Source organism: Mastigoproctus giganteus, chromosome 7 (genome assembly GCF_048544385.1).
Source record: "Mastigoproctus giganteus isolate SK-2022 chromosome 7, ASM4854438v1, whole genome shotgun sequence".
In the NCBI taxonomy this organism is placed as follows: domain Eukaryota; kingdom Metazoa; phylum Arthropoda; class Arachnida; order Uropygi; family Thelyphonidae; genus Mastigoproctus; species Mastigoproctus giganteus.
In genome coordinates, this window is record NC_143581.1 from 73,772,258 (window position 1) to 73,785,105 (window position 12,848).

At 39.1% G+C, this 12,848-nt stretch overlaps 1 protein-coding gene across 1 annotated transcript in view; it reads left to right on the forward strand.

The window, feature by feature from the left end:
* The first annotated feature begins 718 nt into the window (after positions 1-718).
* LOC150082997 (uncharacterized) overlaps positions 719-12,848 on the forward strand; it is a 173,366-nt gene continuing 161,236 nt past the window's right edge. The window contains exon 1 of the mRNA XM_090376968.1: positions 719-811. Coding sequence (XP_090233094.1) covers positions 722-811 — 90 coding nt within the window. The 5' untranslated portion in view covers positions 719-721. The remainder of the gene's footprint in view (positions 812-12,848) is intronic.

Below are 12,848 nucleotides of genomic sequence, written 5' to 3' on the forward strand. Positions count from 1 at the left end.
TATAGTGAAATCCTTTTCTTTTTTGTGTGCGTGTATATATCGATTTATCTTGAACTGGTTGGCTATCTTCTGCAGATGCGAGTCATCCTATGTCCCTTCAGGTCTACTCTATCAAAATTATACTACTCATTTTTGCTTATTTGAACCACGATGAGAACAATACTTTATTCCTCCTGTATAATTCTATTCGACAGAAGCCTCCGTTCCATTTAGAAAGCTGAACTCGACGTTGGTGGATCTATAGAAGCCGAGGTGTCGCTTGGTAACGTTCACGTGACTAGCGTCTCGAATGATGTGGTGCATGCTCAGCTGCGTACCCATAACGTTTGCATCGCTCGCTGGTGGCTAGTATCGTTTCCACGATCTTTCATCTCTCTTTCTCTCTCTCTCTCTCTCTGCTGCTAACCAAAAACAATGAAGGTTCACATGGATGTTACGTAGTCCATTCCTGCTGGTGTGATCCACAGCTATGTATTTTATTTCTGATTCCTAAACGTTTCAAAGGAACTCTTAGAAATTGAAAGTTCGCGTATGTGGCATAGTGAATACAAGTAAAGCCATGCGTGTTCGTTTCTTGTCTCTAGTTAAGGTGCTGACTTCTCATAAGTTCCTAAGAAAGTTTTAAAGAAAGAAGGTAAATAAAAACTCATATCTGCGAGTATTCTAATTCCGTTTCTTCCTGCCATATTACCGTGGTCAGTCTTCATTTTCGCACAACATTATGTCCAACAAGGTTAATGCAAAAAATGAATTCAACATCGACAAATTAATTGAACAACTGCTGTCTGTGAAGGATACACCAGGAAAACAGGTAAGCAGATCTAATATTACCATATCCTACATTTCAGCTCTATAAACCTTTTCGAACATTGGAGATATCAGTATTTCACTGGAATAAGGCGCGCGCGCGTGTGTGTGTGATTTTCTGCTGAATTAATTGCTTCTAAATCTTGCAAGAATCTTGAAATTTTACCAATCTTATATCATTTCACTCGTGTCTTATAATCTTCATAGCACAGAAAATATATACACAGTTCTTCCAGAAAAAAAGTTAGGAAACGTATTCAGAAATTTTTACTTGGTGAATAAACGAATTGAAGCTTTTATGTACTTCAGACTGGAGAGAAGGATTCCCTGCCCCTCGAGGTATAAAGTACTTTTGTTTGGATCTGTAAGAGGTTAATCGAGGAATTTAAGGAGATCTTACAAACAACTACTTTGAAATATAAAATCTTATTCGATATCGCAATTTTACAAGTACACAACCGCAGCATCCAGCAGTTATACTATTTGCGACCATTTTTTACTGCTGCTACCACGAGAGATGTCACATGTGTCAGCCACAATATATGTGTCCGTCAAAAAAAACAGAAGAAAGCAAAAAAGAAATCTTGCAGTTGGATACTTACGAATTCTTTATAATTTAAAGCATTTACGCGGGCGAGATCTTACTTCACAACTGCCTTTTTGTACACAATGTATTCAATTTCATTCCTCTAAAATTACACCATTATTCCAATGAATTTAAAAACTGTACACAAGAGAGATTATTTTGAGGTATCCAGCTGTGAAACTAAAGATATCACCTGACATTATTAGGATGAATTGGCCACTTTATCAGTGTTCTTTACTCTGGAGTCCAGACTTTAGTTGTCTGGAGTAAGGAATAAACAGAAAGTTATCGATCGTGCCTCTCTTACCTTGTTTTACGAAGCGTGGTGAAATCAGCGGAATTCTGTTACATTGCAAAAAGGTACATATGGGTGCCCGCGTTCACCTTCGTCAGATTTCACAACACTATAAATAGTGGTTTTGATTGCTACATTTTTGTTCACTTTTATCGATCCTTTTTCAATCAGAAAGTAAAGCTACCACCAAGTCGTTAGGCGCTCTTTCTAGTTTTACAATCTAGGCAATGTCTCTTTTGTATTAGTATACAATATGAAGCTCCAGGCTTTGCTGCACCAGCCAAAAATAAACTACCTATTCGATTCGCTCCTCATATAGGTACCTTATCAGCTGCTCCTTACATTTTACCAAACTGTCAAAAACAACACATGGAAGCAACTTACTCCAGTAATTAACAACTCGTTAGCTAAAACAAAACTTCCTACAATCCAATCTAAACCTCTCCTTTCCCCCTTCGCAATTTGACTTTATGGCCTCTACTTCTGAAATCCTTTTTGACATAAATTTCTCCCTCATTCGTTTTACTTTATCCCCCCAAAGCTTTACAACCCGTAATCAGATCCCCTCTAAGGTGCCCATTTAGCAAGCTCTATAGCCCACATCTTCGAAGTCTTTCCTGAAGCCGACATCCATCTGACGATCTCACCAGGTGCGTTGTCCGTCTCTAGACCCTTTCAAGAAGCTCAATGTCTTTATTTGGTACAGTTTCCATAAGTGGTCGCCGTATTCCCGGTGAGTCTTACAATTGCCTTGAACAATGGGATTATGCCGTCCCTATCTCTACAAGCAAATCTTCTATAAAATATCAATAAAACATCATAGTCCTGCTTGCTTTCTGTCCGCAATGCACAGAACTTTATCTCCATCTGTATTGTAACCTTCCAAATCCCTTTCTTCTTTGCTTTTTTTAAATTCAACTTCACTAAATCTAAGAGTAGGACTCAGCTACATGGTCTCAGAAAAAGGTACAAGGGGAAAAGTACACGGTTTACGTCGGAAAAATCTTCCTATATGCATCAAGTTATTTTGAGGTTGTTATTCCCCCAGTATCTACTAATCTTAAGTCATCTAAGAGTAGGACGTGGCTAGATTGTCTCAAAAAAATTACCGTATATGGTATAATCTTTAAATCACGTTCACTCAGCGTGATTTAAAGAATATGAATCCCAGCTCCTGATTGAAAAGGACGCTAAGTCCCAAAACAGCCCTCCCTCCTCTCTGTCAAAGAGCACCGTGTGGCCTAAACTTCATTTCTTGAACCCAATCCCCTAGAACTGTCGGATGCCGTGAACGTAATAACACCTCGTCGTAACCTGATTTGGACTAACGACGTTACAGCAAGAATTTAACCGGAAGTAGAGCAATCTCTGCACGTTTTAACGATTTTTAATCAGTTTGAGGGGCACATAAGCCAGAACAAAAACTAATGACTTCCGCTGAGTCTACTTTTTATTTTAAATACTCGTATATTGCAAAACATACATAACTTTTTTTTTTAAACTGTCGATACATAATTGTTTTTGTTAACTATCGATATATTTTCGCATGTTGACAAAATTCTTGTTGTAAGAAGCAAATTTGGCACGCGTGTGATCTAGTTGCAATCCACGTAACAAACTTTTGCTCTCCTTTAAGCTGTATTAAATAAATTGTAAATTATAATATACGGAATAATGTGCATGAATAAATAAATACAAGTTAGTTAATTTATGCAGTGCGTCACATTACAGGCGCTTTCGATTTTTTCTTAAATTAAGTGAATTTTAGCCGTTCATTTTAATTACGACTGTATAACATTTATTATTCTTCTCCCGTGTACATGATGCACATCAGATTTCTGGGAGTATCGGCGAGAGGAGTCTGTCAGCAACATGGTCTGAAGATGGGTATCGGTAAGATACCGGAAACGTCACCTTAATGCATAGTTTAGGCGAATAGCTTAATAAAATACATTAATTTAACGTGATATATGAGTTGTATTAAATATAGTAATAATCTTAATGCACATAATTCGTTATAATTATTCATGAATAGTTATTTTTTTTTTATCCTCCACTGCGAAAGTATATTTTCGTCTGAAGTGCATTCATCGATATTTTCTTTGATACAGTATTATAGTATACTACAACATTTTCTGTGACTTTGTTTGTCATATGTTTACATAAAAGCTGAACTGTCCTCAACAATTTTAAAAAGATTAAAGCAAACTTGAAGGAGAACGCTTACCTACTCAACTTTGTCTTGATAATGGAACCCCAAAGTTAAATTTAAAATGTCGCTAACACGTTATTTAATAGTGGTTTGAATTTGGTAAGAAATAGGCTCTGGTCTGATTTCCACTTCAGGGACTCAAAAAGTTTTAAAATTGCATAAATAACATGGAGTCAAGTGCTTAATTTTTTAATTAATTTAATTTTAATATTTATTAAATTTGTAATTTCTGTGTATTTATTAATTTCTTATATTTTATTTAATTTTTATGTATCGATGATTTATCGAACGTTATCCTGAAGAGAGGTGAGGTCACAATCCCACTGTGTATGGCAATTGTAAGACACATTTGGAATACTGTTCAAGTATGGCATCCTCATCTAAAAAAAAGACATCGATCTTCTTGAAAGGATCCAAAGATAGGCAAATCGAATGGTGATACCGGCAGATGGACGACCGTATGAGGAAAGACTCCGATTATGTGTGCTGCAGAGCTTGGCAACCAGGCACCTCAGAGGTGACCTGATTGAGGTTTATAAGGCTCTGAGAGGTATTAGTAAAATGAATGAAGGTGGAATACTCACTGCTATGAAGAATTCCAGAACTAGGGATTTAGACCATATTGTAGTTGGATATTAACTGCTTGACGAATATAGAAGGTTCTGACCACTGTACGGAACATGACACAAAAGTTAAAGACAAAAGGAGAAGCGAAAGCTGAATCGCGAACAGCCGACCACGTATGTCTCATAACATGTAAAACGTGCTGTCAAATAAAATCGATACAAAATCTGTATCAAAATGAATAATTCAGTTAGGTCTAGAAGGGTATAATAGAAAAGGTCAGCTTAATTACCGTACACAAGGCCCTAAATTACAATGATTTCATGGACACGCTGCTCAACACAAATCCATGATCACAAAAGTCGATTCAGCGATTGTTACAATGGTGCCCTACTCTCAGAAACTCGAGTACGGCACAACTGTGTTCATAATGAGTTCTTTGGAGTGATGAACCACAGTATATCGATCATGCTGTCCGATGGAAGTATCTGTTGTGGCGACAATCCGGAGAACGCTTCCAGGCTGACTGAATTGTTCTAACTCTGAAATACAGCTGGGGATGCTCTTCATAGTATGGTGTTAATTTTTTGTAGACTGTAAACAATTAATAGATTGTCCTACCACGATATTCTAAATAATTCCACCACATACCGCACCGATGGAACTTTATAAAGAAGTGTCATATACATTTCTAAGGATAGTGGTACTTTGCCATAAAGGACAATGCGTGATTGAATGATTTGAAGAGGCAACATTGTATCACTGAAATGCTGACTCAGTGCCTATCTCTTTCTCCCCCTCTCCTTTATGGGGTCTTCCAACACGAAAGATATTGGAACCGACAGTACTTCAATACCATCGATAGACTCGAGGTTGAATCTCTCTAGATTATACGTCTCAGGAAATACACAAGAACATTGTTCAAAACACAAAAGTAGAAGTGATAAATTTAAGAAAGGAAAAATTTCAACAAGTTTGGAGTTGAACTATGAATGGATGTGACTAGTTGATTGGTTTGGAAGAAACATGGGAAATTACAGATGCTAATTCAGAAGAACAGCATGCAGCAGAAACTAAACCTCCTGTGTGACAGGTAGTGGAGTTAGTTCATAAGTGAAGAACCATTAATTAATCTGACTGTCCACTTTTTGCAGTCTAAGAGATTAGAAGTTTTACGAGCACCATCCCAGTGTGGGAATATTCTACAGTAGGGGGACTGGGATAAGAGAAAATTTATTTTGTTCCCCACTACTCAGCCCCCTTTCGACACAACAGTTTTGAAATCGAAATGTTCTTGGAGATGGGCATGGGAGAAGCGATTAACAAGAACAAGCAGGCAAATACTAAGAAAAATATGTAAAATGTTTATACATTTTACATAATTGGTAGCTATTCAAACCTCCATAGTTGCCTTTTTTCTTTCTTTCTTTTTCTTTTTTTTTTTTTTTTTTTTGAAATTCAAAAAACCATAACCGTTCAAAATCGGACAAGTTAATGCGATTGTTTTTATTATTTCGTGTCCCAAAATCTAAAATGTTTTGCAAATACGTTTTTTTGAAACACTGTCTATTTTATAAATGACACGGTCTTTTATAAAATTTATAATGTGCCGCTCAGGGTAAACCTAAAAACTTGAGTAGCAAGGGTGTGAAAAGAGAGGATTGAGCTCTTGGTGGTAACAGGTGGTAATCAAAGTTACTTGGTATCAGATAAATAATTTGCGCATTCCTGGGATTCTCAGTTGATCTAGTCGTAGGCAATACAGCGATCTTTCCGATTTTCAGAAAGGTGTTATTGTTGGAGAAAGTTTAAGAGTACTGTAGCCACAATTGCGAAAACAAAATAAACTACTGGTGTGTCGAAAGTAACAATCTCAAAAGAAACAATGAGTGGAAGACAAAAAGAGAATGCAGCTCAACGAAATGCCGCACAAAGGTGCAAGAACGACACCGAATTTTAAGGAATGTTTAAGGAATTGTGCGTGTGAATAGAAGGTCCCGTGTGCAGCAAATGACTAAATTAGTCAATTTAAACAAAGAAAGACCCTTTTTAACTAAACTATGCAGCATGTACCGGTACGAAAGAAACTTCTTTCTGTAAAATTCGAAAGATTCGACTGAAGTGGTACCGCTATCGCTGAGACTGACTGTGGAACAGTAGGGAAAGGTCATGTGGTCTAACGAGTTTCATTTGAGGTGCATAGAGGACCACTCACCGTGTAATTAGAATAGTTGTTTGTTAGAAAAAGATCAAGAATGTTGGCTGGGTGGTTAGGATTGTCTGATATTCTGGTAGGTAAATGAACTGCGAGTTCATCAGTAATTTCAAAAACTTCAGCATCTGGACCAGCTGGATCTGTGACTAGAAACGGATGCAAGATGGGAGTTGTGAACACTGTTAGGAAAGTTAAACTGGAGAACGTCAGGTATGAAAGAGAGGAATTCAAAGAGTTCCAAGTGATAAGTGGAGTTGGGAGAACTATAGAGGTAACAGATGAATTTGACAGACTGGGGCAGAAAGATTTTACGCCAGAGAAGAAAACGTAAGTGGAGCTTGGCAGACTAAGTGGAAATGGATATCACTGAGATTGGATCTGAGACCATGTATATTTGCAAAACGAACAAGGAAATGTTTGAGAGTTTTAGATCTTTTCGCAGATAAGTTTGTTCTATTAGTTCGAATATTCACGATGTATTCAGTAGTAAGAAAAGGTGGGGAGGACACGTATGAAATACAGTAATGAAATTTTGGAAATGGCGTACAAATGGCAAGAATATACCCAGCTCCTTGACGTAATGTGGCCTCGATAATGCCTTCTCCGCCTTTCTAGTCTGTGTACTCCAAATATAAATTTATGAAGTGTATATACAGGGGTGGTTATACAGTCCTACATCGGTTTTAAATTTTAATAACCAAAGTTCCACAAATGATAGAAACATTTAGTAAAAATTATATGAAAGTTCAAAGTCTTAAAATTTTATTCTTAATGTAGTTTTAATTATCAGATTTCAACATGGCTGCCATCACCGTTGACTGATTCAGGGTCTCTCAGATCATCGTTTGTCATTAACTGATCCAGTTTCTTTAAAAATTTTCATCCACCTATTTATTGACTTTTTATGGGGCGCGTCTTTTTTATAATGAGTAATGAACTTTCTTCTCACAGCTGTTATTGATTTAAACTCCGCAAGGCAAAGTACGCAATTAACTTTCTTCATTTGTCGCCATTTGGGGTCATTTAGTATTTGCAAATAAAAGAGAAATTGATAAAATATGAATACAACAAAAGAAAAATCAGATTTACATGGATGAAATTATTATACAAAATCCTGTAAGACTTGAACTTTCATATAATTTTTACTAAATGGTTATATCATTTGTGTAACTTTATAATTTAACAATGCGATTCTGAACATTTTCAATCACCCATATTCAATAAGAAAAAAAAAATACAAATTAAAAACATTAAGGCATCACTACTGTTAGATAATTCCCCTGAATACTCTTCCGCTACAATCTTATCAAGCCATGATGGCAATATTTTTACCTCCCAATACCACAGTTCCACACAGCCAATGAACCAGGAAGTCTCCCTCAGCTGTAAACGCTTATATCGAAGTAAACAATTCAAGGTATTTTGTTTACTTTGAAGATTCTGATAGCAAGCAAGTCGTAAAAGGAGAAAAGACAGTAGCCAATATTAAAAATAAAAAGTGCTATTTAGAACCGGCCTGAAAGTCTGAATAGAAAGAAAAGAGTGAAGAATATAAAGAGTGTCAAAATGCGTTGCGCAACAGTAGCGAAAAGTATATTAATTTTTAGGATATAAAGAATGAAGAGAGAACAAAACGATGAGGCTGGATATCATGTGGTGACTGAAGAAGAAACATCAGCGGCACTTCAAGAGAAAAACATCTGCACGTGAACTGTAGAAGTGGATTAGAAAAACATAAGGTTGAAGATGCTGCTACACTCTTATTATCTTTACATCTACCGATAAATACTAAAAATTATTTTACGTTCTAAGAGAATTGATGAACACGAACTTTACTCAACAGAATTTACAATTTCCTCATTTATTTTTTTGTTAGCGCATCGGCTTCTGTGGCCATAATGCACCTCCCAAGGTTTTCGCACTACTCTGATCCAAGCCCGAGGCGGGATTCGAACCCGCGACCTTTGGGTTGCTAGGCAGGCACCCGGCTAGCCCGGTCGGCAATCTCCTCATAAAAGTCAATACAACTGGAGAGGGACTGTCGGACTTTCATTACTTCACACTACTCTTTCCCCTCTATTTTGATTTAAGGATTTTTTTTCCCTCAATTAAAAAAAAAGTGGGTGGGGTGGGTGCGGGGACTTAGTTCTATACGCACATTTCAGAAAAATTGGTCGCATACAATATAGGTTTGAAGAAGTCAGAAAACACGATGCATAACCCTACACAAATTATCAGTCTTATTAGGCAGTTACGATCTTTACATTCTAAGTTATTCCCTAAATGATCTTCATTCCGTTATCCTACGAAAGAAACTCAAGAAAATAGATTAAAAGGAAATACTAGGTTGATACCGTGGGAAGGAAGTAGCCAAAAACTACATTAGCCCGTGTAAAATCTCATTATGATGTCGAAACGATTTAAATGGCAAATACCAGAATGTTTAATGACATGGACAGATCATTAATTTACAACAGACCATTAATCTGATGCAGTTGGTAAAATGCGTTTAAAAGCACAATGCTTTTAAATAAGAAAAGTAACATTGTCAGTACAGGCAGATTAGCCTATACTAACTAAGCTACCCATCAACCTTAAAATCTCGTCCTTTCTCCAAACCACACTGAGTGAACACTGAATTATGACCACCTACTTAATACCGTGTTTGGTCACCGTTTGCACGGATAACAGAAGCCATTCGCCTAGAGCCCTAGATATTGATTCCATTAGGTGTCTGAAGACACCTAGTGGAATCAATAGACACCTAGGATCGGCCGACAAAGCTTACCACAGTGGCAGAATAAATGATGGTTGCGTGTCTATGCGCCTCACTTCCAGAACCAAAACATTTCACAGTTGTGCAATTCGATTGAGGTCAGACGAATTTGAAGTCTAATTAGGAAAATTAATATCTTCACTGCGTTCCTCGAAACAATCATGAACAGTGCGGGTCCGATGCCAAGGCGCATCACTGTCTTGGAGATCCTTCTTTTGTCAGGGTAAACATGCAAAATGATAGGGCGAATATGGTCTCCTAAGAGCTGCCGGTAGACCTCAGTGAATCGTTGGTCCATATACAACAGAGGTCATAGTTCTTGCCAGAGAAACATACCCCATATTAAGCAACCACCGCTACCTGCCTGGATAATGAACACCATGCACGATGGATCCATGGATTCGTGTTGCTTGCACAACACACAAAGTAACCACCCAGGAAGGAAGGAAGTGCTAGTAACCACCCAGGCAGGAAAAAGCCAACGAATGGAGTGGAGCATCAATATTATTACTGTATATTCAACATGGGACCATACTACAAAGTAACGAAGCTAGAGACAGACAAGATCGCGATATCCAGAAAAGAAGAGTAGAAGAAAGCCCTCGCAGAATTCGCCAGAACGGACCCGCAAGACCTACAGCATCCCGAAGCAGAGATCCAACAGAATTCTGCAGAAAGTCGCAGACCACCTCAATAGGCGAATAATACCGGTTTATCTGAATAACGGCGAAAAACTAGACCCCATTCGCACAACCATTTACTGTGCCACTATAGCAGCCATAAAGAACGGAAGGGAAACCAGAGAACAACATAACACAAAAAGCAAAGACAAGGAACCACCATCCTGGGAAAGAAAGCTACAACAGACGGTGCGAGAGATGAGAGTGAATATAGGCCAACTGAACCAGTACCTACAGGTAAGCAGAAGAAGCTGATCAGAAAAGTGAAGGCCATCCTCAAGAAAGACAACATCCACAGCAAGCAAGAGATCTGTAATCAGAAGATCGAAGAATACCTTTACACCCTCAAGCAGAAATCTTATGGCACTCAGCAAGAGACTTCGCCATTACAGAGAGTGTGCCCAGAGGAAAACAGACAACAGGATATATGATGAAAACCAGAAAGCGTTCTATACAAAAATTGGACAAGAGGGGAATGAAGCAATTGACCCCCTGAGCAGAAGGCACTCGAGGAGTTCTGTGGCAACCTGTGGAGCAGTGAAGATTAACATAACTGCCGTGTCCCCTAGATAGATCAAGAAAGTAAGAAACCTAAGGACGTACATGATATGGCAGAATGGGAGATTCAGGAGGAAGGAGTACAACAGTCGCTCAGGAAGTCTTACAACTGGCGAACTTCGGGAATAGACAACATCCACAACTACTGGTACAAGACGTTTAGATGCACACACAGGCACATAGCAGAGCAGTTCACCAAGAAAAAAAAGGCACCCTGACTCAAGGCTTCGTCTACCTGAAGGCTCAGGGCAAAAATACCACAAACCCAGAAAAGTACAGACCAATAACCTGTTCTCCCAACAATGTACAAGATCCTGAACCAATAACTAAGATAAACTTAGTTATTGGTTAAACTTAGCATGGCTAAGATAACATAAGATAACAGACCATTTGGAAAGCCAGAACATCATGGCCATGTAGCAGAAGGGATGTAAGCTGAAGAGCAAAGGCAAGGATCAATTGATCATTGATGCTGCAGTTATAGAACAAGCCTACATGAAGTACCGCAACCTGTACACGGCCTACATTGACTACTCCAAGGCCTTCGACGTCGTGCCCAATTGCTGCCTGACAGAGACAATAAAGATTATAAAGTCAACGTGACACAGACACACTTCCTAGAGGCAACCATGGTAAAATGAAGGAATCCCATCAAGGTCGAGAACAGACCGATACCTACCAGAAGAGGAATCTTCCAGGGCGATGCCCTAAGCCCATAAAGGTTCAGTCTAGCACTGAACCCACTGTCCACCATGCTCAATAACAACAAGTACGGATACACCCTAATAGAAGGGAGGAAAAACCTGTACACCCTCTTTCACCTGATGTACATGGATGACATCAAACCCTATGCTGCAACTGAGAATCAACTCTAACAGATACTCCCGATCCCCGAAGAGTTCAGCACTAACATCAGGATGCAGTTTGGCCTAGACAAATGTAAGACTCATGGATTGCATCAAGGACATCTAGTTTGGCAAAACTACCAGCTGAAGACCGGTGATGATATTGAAGCAGTGACAGATGGAGAGATTTACAAATATATAGGAATGATGCAGGCCCAGCAGTTAGAACACAAGATCAAGGCAGCCTGATTGAGAAATACCATCAGAAACTGGGAAAATCAAAGCTAAATAGTGGAAACATGGTTACAGACATAAACACTTATGCAGTCCCAATGCTAACATCTTCTTTCAGAGTCGTGCATTGGACCAACACCAAGCTGGAGAAGTTCACGAGATTGACTAGATAATGATGACCAAGAGCCGCCAACCCCACCATCCAAAGAGTTCAGTCGACCATCAAGAGACTGACCAGAGCCAGTAAAGGAGGAAGGGATTGACTGACCTCATTGAACAAGAGAATAAGGCGATTAAGAAATTGCGGGATTACTTCCGGGTAAACGCAGCACCAATCTACCAAGCAATAAGAAAGCTAGACAAATGCCGCACAACACTCAACTTCAACAAGCAAACGGTACCCACAGCAAACACTATGATAACCTCCAAGAAGACCACATAGATAAGACTGCTTTCAACGCTTGGCTCATGAAAAAAAAAATCAAATTACTGTATTAGGGTTACCCGTAAATGATTACATTAACCCGTATTCGTGTCTGTAAATTGCGTGTGTTCTCTGGTCGATTTGCCTGTTTTGCTGGACGAAAAAACCTCATTTTCTGAGGGAAAAAACCTTGCTATCTACACCTGAGACCGACTAACTCAGCCACGGAGTGAAAAAAGCCCACTAAAGTTCCTCGCGTCATCGAACCCGGGCCTTTTGCACCCGGTGTGGGGAGGACGGTGACGATACCACTGTGCTACCCACGCAGACGCTTGGCTCATGAAAGGAAAGCTTTTCCCTGAGACCGAGGGATTCATGTTCGCCATCCAAGATCAGATAATCAACACCAGGAACTATAGGAAATACATCGCCGAGGATTCTGGAGTAACAGATGACACATGTCGTCGATGCCACCGGGCCCCAGAAACAATCCAGCACATCAACGTAGGATGCAGGGTACTGCGAGGGTACTGCGTCTGATCACCCAGACGCAGTACCCTCGCAGACACGATCATGAGGCCAGAATAATATGCTAGCGCAAAAATACCAACTGATCAAAGGAAGTTTACCGTATTACAAGTAGGAGCCTCTG